The 21,495-nt window shown below is 36.7% G+C and overlaps 2 protein-coding genes across 2 annotated transcripts in view; both read left to right on the top strand.

Moving 5' to 3' along the window:
• Positions 1-21,495, top strand: part of LOC140169874 (ATP-binding cassette sub-family C member 5-like) — a 171,089-nt gene that overhangs the window by 93,984 nt on the left and 55,610 nt on the right. The window lies entirely within an intron of this gene.
• On the top strand, positions 7,505-18,221 carry LOC140169877 (ATP-binding cassette sub-family C member 5-like). Its single transcript, XM_072193190.1, has 5 exons — positions 7,505-7,526; positions 13,149-13,324; positions 14,618-14,764; positions 16,198-16,345; positions 17,995-18,221. The coding sequence occupies exons 2-5, from the start codon at positions 13,155-13,157 to the stop codon at positions 18,073-18,075; spliced, it is 546 nt and encodes a 181-aa protein (XP_072049291.1). The 5' UTR covers positions 7,505-7,526; positions 13,149-13,154; the 3' UTR covers positions 18,076-18,221.

Raw genomic sequence — 21,495 nt, 5'->3', positions numbered from 1 at the left:
TGACTATATCAATCGATCAAATGCAAATAAATAAATTAAATAAAAACTAAACTAAATTGAAATTAATTAAAGTAGTACAATAAATTAAATTAAATTAAATTAAATTAAATTAAATTAAATTAAATTAAATTAAATTAAATTAAATTAAATTCAGTTAAGTTAAGTTAAGTTAAATTAAGTCAAGTCAAGTCAAGTCAAGTCAAGTCAAGTTAAATTAAATTAAATTAAATTAAAATAATAGGCCTATAAAAAAAATAATAAAAAATAAAAATAAAAATAAAAATAAAAATAAAAATAAAAATAAAAATAAAAATAAAATAAAATTAAATTAAATTAAATTAAATTTAAAAAATAACATATTAAAATATAAATTAAGATAAAGTAACATCGTTTGTTTGTTTGTTCGTGCGTTCGTTTTGCGGCGCGCATTAATTTAAGAAATTAGCCAGTTCTTTTTTCCATATTTCGTATATAGAAGTAGATATCGCATCGACGACATACTTCCTATCATCAGTAGATAGGGCATTGATAAACCACTTGCTATCAGCAGTAGATAGCGCATTGATGAACTACTTGCTGTCAGGAGTAGATAGCGCATTGATGAACTACTTGCTGTCAGGAGTAGATAGCGCATTGATGAACTACTTGCTGTCAGCAGTAGATAGCGCATTGATGAACTGCTTGCTATCAGCAGTAGATAGCGTATTGATGAACTACTTGCTTTCAGCAGTAGATAGCGCATTGATGAACTACTTGCTGTCAGGAGTAGATAGAGCATTGATGAACTACTTGCTGTCAGGAGTAGATAGGGCATTAATAAACCACTTCCTATAAATTAAATAAAAACTAAACTAAATTGAAATTAATTAAAGTAGTACAATAAATTAAATTAAATTAAATTAAATTAAATTAAATTAAATTAAATTAAATTAAATTAAATTAAATTAAATTAAATTAAATTCAGTTAAGTTAAGTTAAGTTAAATTAAGTCAAGTCAAGTCAAGTCAAGTCAAGTCAAGTTAAATTAAATTAAATTAAATTAAAATAATAGGCCAATAAAAAAAAAATAAAAAATAAAAATAAAAATAAAAATAAAAATAAAAATAAAAAATAAAAATAAAAATAAAAATAAAAATAAAAATAAAATAAAATAAAATTAAATTAAATTAAATTAAATTAAATTAAAAAATAACATTTTAAAATATAAATTAAGATAAAGTAACATCGTTTGTTTGTTTGTTCGTGCGTTCGTTTTGCGGCGCGCATTAATTTAAGAAATTAGCCAGTTCTTTTTCCATATTTCGTATATAGAAGTAGATATCGCATCGACGACATACTTCCTATCATCAGTAGATAGGGCATTGATAAACCACTTGCTATCAGCAGTAGATAGCGCATTGATGAACTACTTGCTGTCAGGAGTAGATAGCGCATTGATGAACTACTTGCTGTCAGGAGTAGATAGCGCATTGATGAACTACTTGCTGTCAGCAGTAGATAGCGCATTGATGAACTGCTTGCTATCAGCAGTAGATAGCGTATTGATGAACTACTTGCTTTTAGCAGTAGATAGCGCATTGATGAACTACTTGCTGTCAGGAGTAGATAGAGCATTGATGAACTACTTGCTGTCAGGAGTAGATAGGGCATTAATAAACCACTTCCTATCAGCAGTAGATAGCGCATTGATGAACTACTTGCTGTCAGGAGTAGATGGGGCATTGATGAACTATTTGCTATCAGCAGTAGATAGCGCATTGATGAACTGCTTGCTATCAGCAGTAGATAGCGCATTGATGAACTGCTTGCTATCAGCAGTAGATGGGGCATTGATAAACTAATTGCTATCAGCAGTAGATAGCGCATTGATAAACTACTTGCTATCAGGAGTAGATCGGGCATTGATGAACTACTTACTATCAGTAGTAGATGGCGCATGAACGTTTTGCTATCAGCAGTAGATAGCACATTGGTGATGAACTACTTTGCGCTCAGCAGTACTAGATAGACATTGATGAACTACTTGCTATCATCAATAGATAGGGCATTGATGACCTATTTGCTATCAGCAGTAGATACCGCATTGATGAACTACTTGATATCAGCAGTAGTACAATAAAGTAGTACAATAAATAAAGTCAAGTCAAGTCAAGTCAAGTCAAGTCAAGTCAAGTTAAATTAAATTAAATTAAATTAAATTAAATTAAAATAATATAATATAAAATAAAATAAAATAAAATAAAATAAAATAAAATAAAATAAAATTAAATAAAATTAAATTGAATTAAAAAAATAACATATTAAAATATAAATTAAGATAAAATAACATCGTTTGTTTGTTTGTTCGTGCGTTCGTTTTGCGGCGCGCATTAATTTTTTTTTCATATTTCGTATATAGAAGTAGATATCGCATCGACGAAATACTTCCTATCAGCAGTAGATAGGGCATTGATAAACCACTTGCTATCAGCAGTAGATAGGGTATTGATGAACTACTTGCTGTCAGTTTACCAATTTGACACTGGAAATGTGCAAATGTCCCGGGCAAATGTTAAGACGTCCTTCTTTGCATCACCTTTTTCGCGCCATTGGTCTAAATTGGTCACTTCATCACATCTGCGCATGCTCAATTGGTAATTCCAGTTGAAATCCATACACCCCTTATAGAATACATGACCTTAATCTTCCACACAGGGAGTGTGAACTTCAAAAGGGTTACCTGAAAGGTTGATCAATTTGAAACCTACACTCCTTGTGTGGGAGATTAAGGTCATGCCTTCTACATGGGGTGTGTGGATTTCAACTGCAATAGCCTAATTAGAAGCTTGAAAGCTGAATCGAAAATTATAGAATAGGCCTACACTTGACCTACCTACCTACCTATTAAATTAAATTAAAATAATAGGCCTATAAAAAAATAATAAAAAATAAAAAATAAAAATAAAAATAAAAATAAAAATAAAAATAAAAATAAAAATAAAAATAAAAATAAAAATAAAAATAAAAATAAAATTAAATTAAAAAAATAACATATTAAAATATAAATTAAGATAAAGTAACATCGTTTGTTTGTTTGTTCGTGCGTTCGTTTTGCGGCGCGCATTAATTTAAGAAATTAGCCAGTTCTTTTTTCCATATTTCGTATATAGAAGTAGATATCGCATCGACGACATACTTCCTATCATCAGTAGATAGGGCATTGATAAACCACTTGCTATCAGCAGTAGATAGCGCATTGATGAACTACTTGCTGTCAGGAGTAGATAGCGCATTGATGAACTACTTGCTGTCAGGAGTAGATAGCGCATTGATGAACTACTTGCTGTCAGCAGTAGATAGCGCATTGATGAACTGCTTGCTATCAGCAGTAGATAGCGTATTGATGAACTACTTGCTTTCAGCAGTAGATAGCGCATTGATGAACTACTTGCTGTCAGGAGTAGATAGAGCATTGATGAACTACTTGCTGTCAGGAGTAGATAGGGCATTAATAAACCACTTCCTATCAGCAGTAGATAGCGCATTGATGAACTACTTGCTGTCAGGAGTAGATGGGGCATTGATGAACTATTTGCTATCAGCAGTAGATAGCGCATTGATGAACTGCTTGCTATCAGCAGTAGATAGCGCATTGATGAACTGCTTGCTATCAGCAGTAGATGGGGCATTGATAAACTAATTGCTATCAGCAGTAGATAGCGCATTGATAAACTACTTGCTATCAGGAGTAGATCGGGCATTGATGAACTACTTACTATCAGTAGTAGATGGCGCATGAACGTTTTGCTATCAGCAGTAGATAGCACATTGGTGATGAACTACTTTGCGCTCAGCAGTACTAGATAGACATTGATGAACTACTTGCTATCATCAATAGATAGGGCATTGATGACCTATTTGCTATCAGCAGTAGATACCGCATTGATGAACTACTTGATATCAGCAGTAGTACAATAAAGTAGTACAATAAATAAAGTCAAGTCAAGTCAAGTCAAGTCAAGTTAAATTAAATTAAATTAAATTAAATTAAATTAAAATAAAATAAAATAAAATAATATAAAATAAAATAAAATAATATAATATAATATAAAATAAAATAAAATTAAATAAAATTAAATTAAATTAAATTAAATTAAAAAAATAACATATTAAAATATAAATTAAGATAAAATAACATCGTTTGTTTGTTTGTTCGTGCGTTCGTTTTGCGGCGCGCATTAATTTTTTTTTCATATTTCGTATATAGAAGTAGATATCGCATCGACGAAATACTTCCTATCAGCAGTAGATAGGGCATTGATAAACCACTTGCTATCAGCAGTAGATAGCGTATTGATGAACTACTTGCTGTTAGTAGTAGATAGCGCATTGATGAACTGCTTGCTATCAGCAGTAGATAGCGCATTGATAAACTACTTGCTATCAGCAGTAGATAGCGCATTGATGATCTGCTTGCTATCAGCAGTAGATAGGGCATTGATAAACTACTTGCTATCAGCAGTAGATAGCGCATTGATGAACTACTTGCTGTCAGGAGTAGATAGCGCATTGATGAACTACTTGCTGTCAGGAGTAGATAGGGCATTAATAAACCACTTCCTATCAGCAGTAGATAGCGCATTGATGAACTACTTGCTGTCAGGAGTAGATAGGGAATTGATGAACTATTTGCTATCAGCAGTAGATAGCGCATTGATGAACTGCTTGCTATCAGCAGTAGATAGCGCATTGATGAACTGCTTGCTATCAGCAGTAGATAGGGCATTGATAAACTAATTGCTATCAGCAGTAGATAGCGCATTGATAAACTACTTGTTATCAGGAGTAGATCGGGCATTGATGAACTACTTACTATCAGTAGTAGATGGCGCATGAACGTTTTGCTATCAGCAGTAGATAGCACATTGGTGATGAACTACTTTGCGCTCAGCAGTACTAGATAGACATTGATGAACTACTTGCTATCATCAATAGATAGGGCATTGATGACCTATTTGCTATCAGCAGTAGATACCGCATTGATGAACTACTTGATATCAGCAGTAGTACAATAAAGTAGTACAATAAAGTCAAGTCAAAGTCAAGTCAAGTCAAGTCAAGTCAAGTTAAATTAAATTAAATTAAATTAAATTAAATTAAATTAAATTAAATTAAATTAAAATAATATAATATAAAATAAAATAAAATAAAATAAAATAAAATTAAATTAAATTAAATTAAATTGAATTAAAAAAATAACATATTAAAATATAAATTAAGATAAAATAACATCGTTTGTTTGTTTGTTCGTGCGTTCGTTTTGCGGCGCGCATTAATTTTTTTTCATATTTCGTATATAGAAGTAGATATCGCATCGACGAAATACTTCCTATCAGCAGTAGATAGGGCATTGATAAACCACTTGCTATCAGCAGTAGATAGGGTATTGATGAACTACTTGCTGTCAGGAGTAGATAGCGCATTGATGAACTACTTGCTATCAGCAGTAGATAGCGCATTGATAAACTACTTGCTGTCAGCAGTAGATAGCGCATTGATGAACTGCTTGCTATCAGCAGTAGATAGCGCATTGATAAACTACTTGCTATCAGCAGTAGATAGCGCATTGATGATCTGCTTGCTATCATCAGTAGATAGGGCATTGATAAACTACTTGCTACCAGCAGTAGATAGCGCATTGATAAACTACTTGCTATCAGGAGTAGATCGGGCATTGATGAACTACTTACTATCAGCACTGCAGTAGATGGCGCATGAACGTTTTGCTATCAGCAGTAAATAGCACATTGGTGATGAACTACTTTGCGCTCAGCAGTACTAGATAGACATTGATGAACTACTTGCTATCATCAATTATAGATAGGGCATTGATGACCTATTTGCTATCAGCAGTAGATACCGCATTGATGAACTACCGTACTTGATATCAGCAGTAGATAGGGCATTGATGAACAACTTGTTATCAGAAGCAGATAGCGCATTGATGATCTATATACTTGCTATCAACTGTAGATAGGGCATTGATGAACTACTTGCTACCAGCAGCAGATGTCACAGTGAATAGGCTGTATATCTATTATCAGCAGTAGATAGTGAATTGATGAACTGCTTGCTATAAGCAGTAGATGGCGTAGTGAAATCCACTTGCTATAAGCAGTATAGATAGCTTATTCACGAACTACTTGCTACCAACAGTAGATGGCGATTGATGAAGTAGGCCTACTCAAGTTGCTATCAGGACATTGATGAACTACCGGTAGGCCTACTTGCTCTCAGCTTATAACGCATTGATGACTTAGGCCTATTTGCTGTTAGCAGCTAGCGCATTGGCAACTTTCTTCAGTAGATAGCGAATTGATGATGAACTAAAGTACTTGCAATCAGTAGTAGATGGCGTAGTGAAATCTATATCTACTTGCTATCAGCAGTAGATATTTATTGGAAACAGTAATAAATTGGAAACATTCTTGTAGGAATTAAATTAGGCCCAGGCCTACATGTAATCATAGTATTTAAATCAGCAAAGCAATTAGGCCTGGTCAAAGAAGTATACGAAATCAAAACTCCTCAAGACTTGAAAGAAGAATACAAAGATGTTTTCAAGGGTATAGGCCTATGGGATGCATAGGAGAGCTTCAACATCTTAGGGGCTGACGGGCTGTGCAATAATTATGAGCCCGGGGGGGTAAAATTTCCGAACGGCCCGCCAAAAATCGCTTGCCCCCCTCTCAGATGCCAAAAATCGCTTGCCCCCCTCTCGGCCCGCCAAAAATCTTTGCCTCCCCCCTTTACACATGCCAAACCTTAAATGGTCTATGTTGTTTGTCTGGGGTTGTGAGGGCAGCGAGCAGGAAAATTTGCCCTATTCATTTAAGGATGAGGGACACAATATCACCCCCCCCCACACACACACACACGTTTCGGCAAATACTTCCCTGGTCTAAGTAGGCTTACTGTAAAAATACTGGCAATATTCGGAATTATACCTTAGATTTTGGGCTAAAATAGTATGAAATTGAAACATTTCGCCTCATTTGCCTTGTCGGCGGCACAGTGTTAAAGTTCTTTAATATGCTAGCAAAATCGGGCCAGAATAACGTAAAGTTATAGGGCCTAATTATTATTATTATTATTGTTATTAATATTATTATTATTATTTTATTGCTATTATTATTTATTATTATTTACCATTAACTATTATTATATTTTTATGGGTCGTCGAAACAAAGCGAAACATAACATCCTTAATAGTTGGTAATTACGTCACCTGCTTATTATTCATAGCTACCTTGAACGGCTGGAATACATGGATTACCGCACAACAAATAAACATTGACTTGAATACGTTTTTGACAGTCCGCATTAATATGATGGGATTATAGTCATGATAGTGAGCAACTAATGATAATGATAATCCATCGACTCGTTGCAGACTTTATCCGGGACTTTGTTTGTCAGCGGCTAACCGGCGGCAGCTTCAACTTTGACAGCCTTCCATGCTTCACTTCAGCCTCACAATCAATCAGGTAAGCTTAAAGTTAAAACACATGCATATTGAGCAACATTACATCGAATGTATGGAGCCGGTAGTTCCAGTAGCTGTAACTCGTCATACCTAGAGTTACAGTGCACTCTAGTCCGAATAATCAGACCCAGAACAAAATATTAATTTCTGACATGATCCTGTTCTGGGTCTGAACTATACGTCGAACAACGTTGAATACAAGCACAACGTATGGACCAATATATTTTTGTAAACATTTTAGGCCTATAACAAAATGTATATTTCATACAAATTGTACAACTATAGTTTCTACCCTATGACCTATAAAAGTTACCTGTTATCAAAGTGTCCGCAAAAAACTGGTCATCGCAAGTATCTTTGATGCTGAAACACGGTTGTTTGATGGGATCATTTATTACTTTTTCAAGCAAAACATCATATACAACCAAATTATAGGCTTAAACAGCTAAAAGTGATATCATGCTAATGTATACAGATGTTCTTGAGTCATTATCAACTTTAATTTCCCCTCTTTTACAAAATTATTCATTTTATAGTAATTTTTAAAGCTTTTTCGGATATAAAATGTATCTATTAATGACAAAATTGGTGGCGCTATTTAGTTACTGAAAATAAGTTTTCAAGCTTTTAATACAAATAATTCCTTTTATTGTTTGATAAAATATGTTTATAAAATTTCTTTGTTGCTTGTTTCACCTATTCCAGCTGTTTTAATGGCAGTATTAATCACCTACTCCTTGCAAATAAAGAAATATGATTTAGGATAAATAGCGCCATCTATAGTTTGCATTTAGTTAATAATGAAGCCAATTCACCTTTTTGGTAAATCCCATAACCCTTTGCAGTACACCTGAGAACTTCGTCATACTGCGTCGCGCCGATCGCACATCGTTTATCGAACATCGTTACTGCGCATTACAAGTCGGCGTGACGTCAAATGACAAGTTCTCAGGTGTACTCGCAAAGGGTTATGGGATTTACCGAAAAGGTGAATTCTATATACATCAAACAACCGTGGAAAACTGAGGATATTCACGCAGGGACAGGCCAAAAACCTTACCTCGATCGTAAAATCCAGCCGATGCATGTCATAAATAATTCATTATTCCATTGTGTAAATGACAGTGATTGTGTCCATGTATTGTTATTGCACCTGTGATCTCGCGCGAGAGCAGTTGTCAAGCTGAATTTATACAAATGTACTTGATCGCTGGATCACCACGTGAATTCGCCTCTCGAAAACCTCTACGAGGTTGTTGCATCGAGCACGCTGACGGCTTAGCAATTATCAAAGTAGTTTTGTAAACCAATCAGGTTAGGCGTACTTTACTGGCGAGTCACATTAATTAATACCGTAAAAGGCCGTCGCGTTCATTGATTGGCTTACGATTTCAAAGAATGGCTTTTGCAACCAATCTGTACGGGTTATATGGCGCCTGTCGGAAATTTTGCATACGTCCACGATGACGTCATGCCCCAGCGCCACGAGGCTGGCTTTTCTGCGAAAGCGAGTGAGTGGTATAAAGTCAGTTTCACAGCTGTGATTTAACGGAGCACATCCACAGCGCATTTGACAGATAAAAATGAAATGGGCAATTCTGAGCAACGGGATTCCATGAAATGGACGATTATGTAAGCCAGGATCGGTAATAATTAACAGCTGGTCTGCTGTATTTGAAGTGCATATTGAAGTTTGTAAGTTTGTGACTTCCTATTTTATGTGCAATTGATATTATAGGAAGCTTACATTTTTTTCATGTAAATTGGCATGCTCTCATGCAATGTATCCGTCTCTTCCGACACATATATGGACGTTCAGGGCAAGTCATACTGAAGTATGACTTGCCCACACAGGGTATAGGTCTGAACTAGTTCGCAACACAAACTTAAACAGACACATCATTTATCGGTATGACATTTTCGTATTGGTGCTGCCCTCCCTATCTAAGTTTGCACAAGGGGTTGACAGTGATTCTCCAAATTTGGCCAAATTTGCACGCTACGGTATGCTATACAGAAGTTGCCGGGAATCACAAATTTGGTACCAGCATGGGCGCCGCCATCTTCGGGAAAGGGGGTGCTGGCGACCGTCGACTCGACGGTCGCGCCCAGCACCATGACTACGCGCAACAGTAGGTCCTACGCGTTCCCGACTGTCAATCATCAAGGGTCAATCACCTCGAGCTTGACAACGATATCTGAATAGATTATTGCCAAGTCTTACGTGTAGGCGCGAAATTAAGGTTATTTTTTGTGATTGAAACAGTATTTTTCTTGTATAAATCTTGGTCTGGAGAGTGGGATTGTTGGTCGATTTGATGTATTTAATAAATTAAGTTAATGGATGCGCTAAAAATATTATTAAAAGTATTAAAAACAGCTATTTAACATTTGAAAAAAATACACTGTTGCAGGCTTGAAAACGTCTAACCTTGGTTGCAGCAAGCCGTGATTTTCACGGGTAATTTTATTTCTTGAACGCGGAGCACGGGTGCGATGCAGCCGGTAGAAATCGCGGTAGTGTTCCATGCCTACGCGATGGCAGGGTAATGGCGGCATCCATAGTTTTATTACATTTATCCTCGAGTGACACTTCCCAATCTAAATTTATTCCCTGGTTTGCACTGAAGTGCCATCTCAGTTTTGGTGCGCCGATGTGGATCATGTGTTAATGAATTTTTATTTATTCTGGATAAATAATGGGGTATTAAACAATTACAAGCATAAGAGTTTAGACAAGAACTTGAAGAAGTACAAGAAGCTGTGTAATTAATATTATGACAAACATGCAACTATTTAAGCTACAGGAGCCTTGTATTTTTTAGTGCAACGTTGCACTAGCTTTTTGTATACACTTCATCCCATACCGTTGTGCAGAGCTACTACGGTATGGGTTCCTCGTACTACATATGTAGGTCTGAACTGTTTCCATATCATCTTGATGGCAAATTGGACAATAGAAGAACATGGTTCTACGTGACAGCTTTTTAATCCCTATTCATAATCCGTGATTCACGCTATTGTGGACCATCCTTCTGATACTTCAGTGTTTGGACAAGCGGAACGGTCTTTTGTCTACCTCTCTGTTTGTAAACAAACCAGGAGGTCGAAATCGTCCTCTTCGCCGAATACGAAAGTCAGCGTAATAGTACGGCACTAAGTGCACTCTATTAATATCTATTCCACAAATAAGAAACATCAAAATATGTGGGCTCATGATTTTGGGCTCTAAGGATGTAGCTGAGGAACTCTCTCAGTTTGGGCATGCACTGATGATTTTAATCCCATTTTACCAGGGTTTGGGCGTGCTTGGATGATTTTAATCCCACTGTACTAGTCTATACTCACAAAGTTGAGGTAGTTGATCTACATTGATCTCATCTTTTGGGTGGGTTCAAAATTCCCAGGGTTGGCAAAACCTGCAAGACTTCAGGTCAGTAGATGTCATTATGTTTATGATAAAGACTGAAGTCTTGCTGGCAGGACTAGTATAAACCATGGAAGAAAGAGATGAGAAGGAACCACAACGACTTCGATCGGCCAAGTTTTAATCCGCTTATCTATTGACGCATGAAAAGAAAAGCTATCAATGGTACTTCCTTTCATGTATGATCCATTTACCATGATCGATGCTTGGCGAAATCATTACTGGAAAAAATTTATAACAAACCCATCCACGAACAAACAAACGCTACCCAGAAGTAAGATTATGGAATTTCACTGATGCTCTGAACATGTATAGTAGCTTTGTTTTTGGGATCTACAGTCAAACTGTTTTCTTGATCGTGTTGTGTAGAAAATGTCCTATAAAACATCGAAAAGGTAATCAAAATCGGCCGTTTTTGTGCTGAGTTTCATCTTTAGCAAATAAGGTAAGATTTTGGTGACTTTTTCGAGGAAAAATAGATGTAACATGTTCTTAAATAATGCACAATGTTCGGTTGAGTCCGGTACATAAAACCTGTTTAATTTAATAGTTTATATGTGTATAATCGTAACTAGCTAACTTGTTTCAGTGCCAAAGACTGCCAACTCTGAGAAAAAAGTCATCAAAGTTCGGAAAAATTGGGCAAAATGGAAGAAAAAGATGTAGGCCATCAATGACCGATGTATAGGGTGCTTGCACGGAAGGTCATTAGTTCAAATCATCCTTCACACACGCTCCAGAAGACATGCAAATACATGGAATACAATACCAATCACCTATTTAACGCGGGGTATTGATCAAAGTAAATCCTCATGAATAACAATGTCAACTAAATGTCGGTAAAGGGAGTGGACAAAGTGAATGCGTTCGTTGTGGTTCCTTCTTATCTCTTTCTTCCATGTATAAACCATCTCCATACAAACAAAGGTAATATAAAAGTTCTCCAAAGAGTGTGCACTAAATGTGTTAGTGCCGTACTATTACACTGACTTTCGTATTCGGCGAGGAGGACGATTTCGACCTCCTGGTTTGTTTACAAACAGAGAGGTAGACAAAAAACTGTTCCGCTTGTCCAAACACTCAAGTATCAGAAGGATGGTCCACAATAGCGTGATTCACGTAACCTGAATAGGGATTAAAAAGCTGTCACGTAGAACCATGTGCTTCTATTGTCCAATTTGCCATCAAGATTTCATATGGAAACAGTTCAGACCCAGAACAGGATCATGTCAGAAAGTAATATTTTGTTCTGGGTCTGATTATGCGGACTATAAATGTGTATACGTCAATATAGTAAGGCTGTCCCAATGTCAAAAGTCGAACCCCGGCCGAAACTTGTGTATACATTCGATGGGTGTCATGGCCAAATGAGTGTAGAGTATGCCCGAGGGGGGGGGATATCAAAAATTTTGATGGGTATGTTCCCCTGGTGATTTTGCGGTGGTAGGTCTTTGGGAGCTGATGGTGTACCGGTAAAAGGGGGTCTTTTGGAGCTGCGAACAAGTAAAATGGGGACTTTTGGAGAGCTTGCGAACAATCAAAATCGAGGGTCTTTCTTGGCTTTTTGGTTGAAAATCGCCTGAAAACCCCCTGAAATACGAGGAATAAGCAATTTTTGGGTCTTTTAGAGCTGTAAAATTTTTATCAAAATCAAGGTGGGTCTTTCGGAGCTCTATTTTGGTCAGATATAGGGGTCTTTCGGAGCTGCAAAATCCAAAAAGGGGGGTCTTTCCGGGGGAAATATGCAAATTCTTGCTTGAAGAGGTTGCTGTTGTTGATACTGGTGATACTTGGTACTTGGTAGTGTAATCCTTTTACAGCTTCGTCTTGAGCTAAACTTGGATGTAACGGGCAACAGCCATAGTGCGGTGCGTAATGATTCATTTGTGCCTGTTACATTGTATGCTTTATTGATTGGTCGGTGGTGCTTGTGTGCAATACAACGATGTGTTCCCGTTGAAAATGCAACTTATGATTTTGGGGTTTGAGGGTTTGGAGGCGCATATCTTGGTCAATTCTTGCTCGATTTTCTCGAACAGGGTGTCATATATTAGAAAGCAAAGTCCAATTAATAAAATGTACATTTCAGAATAATCCAAAATTATCAGGTTGTTGAACAGCAAGGATGATTGTAACTGAAGAATTTATTTTTGTGCCTGGTATATACATTTTGAACTGTGCATTTATATTTTGCAGTAAACAATGAATTCAACCAAGCCAATGTGTCTGAATGGTAACGTCAATCAAAACAATGACAACAACAGTAGAAGAGACTCACATGGCTCATACCAGGAAGCTACACATGCTGTGTACAACCCAACTTGTACCAAAATCAATTCCCGCAAGAAAAGAAAAAGGAAAACGGATACAAGGTATGTTTTTTACTGCACTCATTTTTGCATGTATTATTTGTGGGACCAGAGAGTATGTCATACACACCAAATTGCATTCTGAATACAAGGAATGTCCTTCTGATATCAATTAGTGGGTTTTTAGCGGGTTTGCCATCGGACAAGTTTAGAACTGTCAAGCTTTCGTCAGGAGTAGCTCTGACTTCTTCAGGACAAAGTACCTAAGAATGAGACATGTAGACCGCCCCTTGTCTACTGATGACTCTGAAAAGAGCAGTTCATTGAAGACTGCCCCTTGTCAACAGAGAACAAGCAGATCTCGCCTATATCTGCTAATATAAAAGGTTTTGGTGGCTCTGAAAAGAGCCGTTCACTGAAGACTGCCCCTTGTCTACAGAAACAAGCAGACCTCGCCTATCTGCTAAATTTAAAGGTTTGGTGGCTCTGAAAAGAGCCGTTCACTGAAGACTGCCCCTTGTCAACAGAAAACAAGCAGACCTCGCCTATCTGCTAAATTTAAAGGTTTGGTGGTTCTGAAAAGAGCTGTTCACTGAAGACTGCCCCTTGTCAACAGAAAACAAGCAGACCCCTCCTATCTGCTAATTTAAAGGTTTGTTGGCTCTAAAAAAGAGCTGTTCAATGAAGACTGCCCCTTGTAAACAGAGAACATGTAGACTGCATATACTGTAATAGAAGTATACGGCTTACCAGGAACCGTTGGGACACTCATGGACCGATTGATTGTATGCACGATGAGCATATCACTTAATTGCGGACGTGGTACTGATTAGCAGCTCTGTGATTGGGTGATTGGTTGTTCTGATATCAGTTGATTTTTTGAAATTCAAGATAGACTTTATAAATCTAATGCTACATACTTTTAGTATGTAGCTGTGATGAGATGAAAAATTAACTATCATATGAAAATTTTGACCTTTTGTATTGAAGATATACATGACGTTTCCCAAAAGACCTAAAACTTTAAGTAGCCGGTATATCATTGTAAAGTTTACTCCTGGGACTGTTAAATGTCAAAAATGTGAATTTTTAATAATTTGCTATATAATTTGTGTATAATACGAGATTTTCAAAAAATTGGAACAATAATTTTTTTTCTAGGGGGAAGGGGGGGGGGGGTATTTGGGGTTGAAAATGTGAAACTTGCCCAAAATAGTGTGATTTTCAGTAATTTTTGTTCTGATGGAGGTAGGGGGAAGGTATTTTGGGAGAAATATATTATGTGTTTCATATAATTGTTTTTTTAATGCAAGCTTTATTTCGAGGCTGATATCAAAATCAATTTGAATGTTGCAGGCCTCCAATAGACAAAGCTAGCTGGTTGTCAATCCTCACCTTTTCATGGGTTACGCCACTGTTTATCAAGGGATGGAAAGGAACCTTGAAGACTGAGGATCTTACAGTTGCTTCATATAAAGAATCATGCAAGATGAACAGTCACAGGTTTGTAAGAGTAAAGTATAAAAATAGTCTGTCTGAATGGCAAACTTTATTGGGAGGGTTCCACAACACTGCACAAGGTACAATCTTGGCCCCAATAATATTTTTAAGTATTATCAACAGTGCCCAAGAGAATGACAAGAAATCAGACATCCACGTATGGAAATATGTCGACGACCTGACCATAGGTGAAAGCAGGGGCCATGGGAAACCTTGTAAGATCCAGAAAAGCCTGGACTCGTTGCACCAATGGACTGTTGATAATCAGATGATGCTCAATCCTACAAAATGTCAGGTCATGCAAGTTCATTTTGGTAGAAAACCTGCTCCCAACGTGGAAGTCTGTATTTCTAGTCAGAATCTTGTGGTTGAATTGTTGATAAGGTCAAACTACTTGGAGTTATCATTGATAAGGATTTGAAGTGGGAGGGTCAGGTAAATACAATGTACATTAAGGCCAACAGAAAGCTGTTCATGCTCAGAAAACTGAAAGGAGCCGGGCTTGACAAAGAAGATCTCCTCACTGTTTACAAAGGTTATGTCCGCCCATGTCTAGAGTATGCTGCACCACTCTGGAGTGCTGGCCTCACTCAGCAGCAGGTGAACCACCTTGAGAAGATTCAGAAGTGTGTATGCCGTTGCATCCTTTCATCAGATTATACAACCTACTCTGATGCATTGGAAGTCCTCAACCTTCAATTTCTTGTGGACCGCAGAATTCATATCTGCAAGGAATTTGCTATCAAAGCTAGCAGCTCTGAAAGATTCTCAAGATGGTTCCCGTGCTCTAAGTTCAGATCAAGTATGCAACTCAGGAAACAAGCAAAATTCAAACCATACCGATTCAAAACTGACCGATTCAAGAACAGCCCACTGCCCTATCTTACCAGTCTTTTAAATGAACTACCCTCCTATACTTCCTAAATCACTCATTTTTGTTGTGCTAGCTGTTTGCATGATTTTCATCCGTGTCTTTTTAACTTTTATTAAAGTGCAGTTTAGCTTGTATATGCTCAGTGAAAACCTTTCACCAAAACAGTGTGCAATATTCATGTATCATTTCAATCAATATAAAATGTTTTTGTGCAATAATTGAGCTCCCTACCAGTGCAGTACTCTTACCTCTTTGACTTTTTATGAATTTGATTTAAATTGTGTTTTTATAATCCCTTTTTCTTTTAAATATGTTTTTTGATGTAGTAATATGTTACTTTGAAATTGTACATAGATATATATTTTTATGTTGTATTAATTAATGTGTAAATTTTGATGTTTATAAATTGTAAATTGTGTCGCAATGTACAAATGTATTCAGTGTTTTAATACTGCTATGACATTTAATAAAATATACCTGAAATATATACCTGAAATATATAATTTTCGGGTGACCGCCTTCCCAATTTTTTAAAGATTGATTTTTCTCTTTTTCATTTTAGGCTTGAGACAAGATGGGCTCATTTACTTACCAAGCATGGAAGTACAGATGCGTCATTGTTCAGTGCGTTGTTATACATCATGCGAAGCGATCTCATCTATAGTACAATTGCCATGACGATAGGATTCAGTACAAATATTGTCTCCTCAGTGAGTATTATGATATCACACCACCAAATAAATCCCCATAGAGATATGTACTAAATTCGCCTCAAGAAACTTCTTTTTTTCTTCGCAAGAGCGACTTAGTTCTTAGCGACAGCTATGATGGTTGAAATTAGCCCTAGCCTGATCCCTCTGACTGGGAAAAGATATAAGTTGACCGTCATTATTTTTTACGACTGGCCCTCGAAGTCTATGATGTCTGGGAATTACCTAATTTACGTCCAAAATCATATGCTAGTGATAAATGATAAAAATGTTTTGCATCAGGCCCTCTTCTAGTACCCCTGTGAATGTCAAGTTCACAACTTCTGTACTTAGCCCGCATTCCACGCATTCCTAAGCAAGCTGTTCACATGACATAATGCAACTCAAGGTTCATTACCACCGTCACAGCCACCGTGCATTTGGCGGGGCATTTGTGTATGGCCCAGCCATAGCATGGCAAATGCAGTATTTTATTCCGATAAACAAAGAATAAAAATTGTTAATCAGTTTTATTTCAAGAGTTCAGTCAGAAATGTACTATTCTTACAGTATAATAACACAGCAGCGTTTCATCTCAACAAAACAAACAAAGCCTAAATACAAAAGATTGTTATTAATTTCACTATGTTGATGACAGGAGATATGTGGGTACAGAAACAGCTTCACCAAAAGCGTGTTCTTCTCTAATGACCATCTTCCTTTATTTGTTACCATCAGAAGCTCTAAAACTGATTTATTTTCAGTGTACAATATTTAATTTTTCAGTATGTTTAATTCTTTTGTGCAATAAGTTCAACCATGAAAAATTAGACAAAAAAGTAATAAAGAAAAATATGAAAACAAATGTGTGCTTGTGTTCAACTTTCATTGTGCGATATTTTGATGGTTAACCACTCTTAACACCCCTGATATCATGCGCTCATAAGTCAAGTTGCTTTTCAGATACGGAGTTGAAACTTAGCAGACAATTACAAGAAGGATGAATAAATAACATCTGAAAAATTGACATTGTTTTGTTGTACCATCACTAAATGCAGTTTATTTTCTACATGTAACCTTTTTAAGGGACACCTTGTATATGGGGGGTGTACATGTATGGTATGTACAGGGTGTGACAAAAATGTCAACACTAAATTTCTTTCCTTTTCAACCCCTTGGCCAATTGTACATGTAGATAAACAATTTCATGTCAACAAAACCAAATTTTACTCACTAGTTTGACGGTTTCACTTTTCATGGACCGAAAAGCATCATCAGAATATTGATTGATGATCACTACTTCGGTTGGGACGAATTCCGACCACAGAGGGTGTAGAACTGTTACTATACTCAGAAGAGGATCATATACGTCGTCCCTGTTCATGATGTTGGGTCCTCTTCTCCAAATCCATATGGACTCCGTGATGCGTCTTATGTTTGTGTTACACTCCTTGCCAAGGATTTGGCAAATTGTAGTTCATATTGGATCACATATAGAGTATGACTTCACAAATTTATTAGGGATGTCAAAGGTCATGTTTATACTGGCTCTATATATGATATAGGCCTCTTTGTAACTAAAATAGTTCTTATAGGTCAATAATTCAACCATTAGTGCACATGATATGCCGATGAGTTTAAATAACTTGTTGTCAATCCATTTATTTCAGACCATCGTAATCGTGAGACTCATAGCCTTTACACAATTATCTGAGCCTGACTTCATTTACGGCTCCTTACTGGTTGTTTAGATTCGCAAGTCTCCAGTTTACAACCGCTACTTGTATTGGTTTGTCTTTCTACTTGAGTACACGTTTGGCTGGAAGGGGTAGGGCAGCATTGGTGGCTATGGTTTATCATAAGATATTACGATAGCGCAGTATAAATGGGAAATCTGTCGGAGGGGAAGGTGATCTTTTACACACACAGCTGCATTATAATAGGGGAAAGACTTCTCACAAGGGGGACATCACAGCTGCCCCCCCTTTTCCCCTGGATATACCACTGCACTCATACACCCCCTGCCCAGTTGTATCCACCCACAATAAGGGATCCATTGGTCCGTATGCACAAAAGAGTTAGACCAGGTCTAAAGTTAGACCTGGTCTAAGTGGAATTTAGTTCCATCAGGAATGGTCCTTTAACTGTTATTTCCCATCAATAATAGCTAGCAAATTCTAAAGATTTTAATGCAAAGTTCAAAAATAATACAAAATAACTGAAGCAAATGTAAAGGAAAATGTCTATTCTCCTGAGATTAAATGCCGCTTAGACCAGGTCGTACTTTAGACCTTGTACTAACACACACCTGTTTGTAAATACGTTCAAACGAGGACCTCGACTTAAGGGCAGAGTAATGGGAGAGAACATGGACCTTTTCGAGCATCATTATTTTTGAATTGTATGTCCAAAGTATATAAAACTATACATTTTTGGAAAGGAAATGAGTCAAGGAATCCCATGGTGACGTCAGATTTGTTTAAAAATATCGAGTTTTTGAGAAAATCACAAAAATACACTTTTTACCCCAATTTTTTTGTGACAACTTAAAAAAAAATCAGTACGGAGTAAAAAAATTTTAGTTAGTTTTTCATGGAGAAGAGACATGAACTTAGGGAAGGTTTTTTATTTTTTGAAATTCGTCTTATTTTTCAAAATATTGCAAAAAACATGTGAAAAAAGCAATTTTGTCACTCTATTAAGCTAAAAATTCCACATAATGGTGTATATTTTTGTTCAAAACAAATATTTTGAAAAAATGAGAAAACCTTCCCCAGACTTTGATGTGCACTAAGCGATAGTGCAAAAAGTTTACCTTTTGCTTGCATATTTTTCGAGTTATCTTGTCACAAAAATCGTGCAATATTGTCAAAAATGAACTCTGAGAAATCGACGTTTTAGTAAAAAAATGTCAAAATAATGCACACTGCGTCCTTATATTTTAAAGCGGTAAGACTTTCACGCTTGTAAAAGCTGTATCTGGTGCATGGTCTAAATATGCATCTTTTTGCACCAATGAATCTATAATGTCTGGTTTTAGTGCGCCAAAATCCAAAATAATTAAAAAATCTAAGTGGCTTTTTCACTACAAATTTTTGTTTTGTTTACATCACATTTGCTGGCGTTAACAACATACCGAATGCGCCTTGACTGCGTTGGATATACGCCAGAGAGTTGCGCCGGCGTCACGCTTGACGCGAATCGCTGCGTAATCACAATATTTCGCATTCAGCGCATTTCTGACTCATTATTTCCGCCAATTTACTAAGCTGTCTTGAGCCATGTGACTTTTTAGAGTTGAAAAGAGTGAAATCAATCAAGCAAAAATACGAATAAATATTGGCAAGTTGTATTTTATCAGTTTCGAGTGAAAGAATACATCTTAGTGTTGATAAATATCAAAAAATCTCAAATTCGGTCGTGAACGAATGTGTCTTCCATTACTCTGGCCTTAAGGAGGATCTAACCGAGGACTTACACACCCGTTTTTAATCGACACACCGTGGACCTCACTCAAACACACCAGACAACTTACTATCCAACTGAGATCCGTCCTATACCTCCTATGGGGGACCTATCTTATATGCTATCTTGTATGCATATTTGCATCATTTACGTCATCCTGGTCATAGTTTCAAACCGAGGACGTCCTCGTTTTAAGGTGTGTATTATGTAGGTCCTCGTTTGGAGGCATTTACAAACGCACCCTGGTGTACAACCCCTACAACCTCTTTTCACCAACAAACATAGACCCTTGCCTACACACTGACATTTCACTATTGAAAGAGTGGACTTTTGTATAAGATATGATATTTAAAAAGGATGTCTCCTTTTGCCAAGAGTTGGTACATAGCTACTGCATATCTTCTAACACGCTCTTCCGCTGTCACACAATGGATGTGCCCAAGGAATCTGAGCTAGGAATCAACATAGCACTAGCAGTATGATTTGGTTTTTTTTCCTTCTGTTTTCAGCTCATTAATCTGTGTACAAACGACAGCCAAAGAGTTTTTGATCTCGGCATGTTTCTACCAATGGGAATTATGGGAATTTTTATTTCTGTGTTCGGTCTTATTGCCTCTTACGCAATCCTTGGATGGACAGCGGTTCTTGGGACGGCATCTTATATCATGTTCTATCCACTACAGGTAAGTGATCAAACTGGTTAAGGTATTTGCCTCTGGTGCAAAAGGTCCCGGGTTCAAATCCCTGCAGGACCAAAAAAAAATCAATCAGTTCTCCTAGATTTCAGCTGTTAATACCAAGATATGCTTGTCATAAAGAAGTAACAAAAAAAAGTAAGGGGTTTCAATGCGAAAAAATGAAAATATAGGGATATCTAATGAGAGACGGGACATTTGGACCTAATTTATGGGGGAATTGATTGGGAATTTAGTTATTGAGAAACAAATAAAAGCAATGCTGAACAGTTACCATAGGGTATTAAATAAAAGGCACTAAATTTAATGCCCACGAGACCCATGCATGGGCGCCGCATGCCAAGACCACCAAGTGATCAGTAGATGTTCTACAATGCTAAGAGATAGGAATTTTTCAGAAAAATATCATCAAAATTGATGAAAATTTAATAGGCAACTTAATTATACATTTTGTTATTTCAGTATGTTTTCGAGAACTAAATTTGGAAAGTTTTGGTCGATGGAAAAAAAAAGTTTTCGACGCAAACTCTTACAATAATAATACAAAGTTGCAAAAAAATGAAAAATTTGCTAGAAAAATTGGACATGCATCCCGCGTTTCCAATTGAAATACACAGGAAGACCACTCGCTGTTCCAAAGGTTACTTTTCCAGACATCCTGTCTAGACGCTGTCAGCGCCCATCTGGTCACGTGGGCATTGAATTAAGTGCCTGTATTTAAATGCCCTAAGACGACTGCTGAAGGGAAAATGGTATGCAAGTTGAAAAAATTGACCTGTGGTAGACAGATCTTTGGAGAAATATAGGGTCCACAACTTATTAAATTCCCCCTAATACTTTTTAAAATAAGTCAAAAAATATTTTACGACATGTAAAAATGTAAAAAGGAATGTATAGTCCTATTTGTTTTACACATGTGGACCAATTTGAGGCCGTTTTAAAAGTTGCACCTGCAGCGCTCGAAATAAGGCGCGTCCTTGCGTCAAATACCCGTGAAAGTAGGCGCGGACC

The sequence above is a fragment of the Amphiura filiformis genome, chromosome 14 (assembly GCF_039555335.1).
Source record: "Amphiura filiformis chromosome 14, Afil_fr2py, whole genome shotgun sequence".
NCBI classification, from domain to species: Eukaryota; Metazoa; Echinodermata; class Ophiuroidea; order Amphilepidida; family Amphiuridae; genus Amphiura; species Amphiura filiformis.
The sequence above is the reverse complement of the archived record's forward strand: the minus strand, read 5'-3'. Positions and strand labels throughout refer to the sequence as shown.

Excerpts from the sequence above, each read along its gene's own strand:
- LOC140169877 (XM_072193190.1), top strand. The coding sequence starts at position 13,155 with ATGAATTCAACCAAGCCAATGTGTCTGAATGGTAACGTCAATCAAAAC. Across the intron at positions 13,325-14,617 it reads AAAAGGAAAACGGATACAAG|GCCTCCAATAGACAAAGCTA; the intron begins GTATGTTTTTTA and ends TGAATGTTGCAG. Across the intron at positions 14,765-16,197 it reads TGCAAGATGAACAGTCACAG|GCTTGAGACAAGATGGGCTC; the intron begins GTTTGTAAGAGT and ends TTTTCATTTTAG.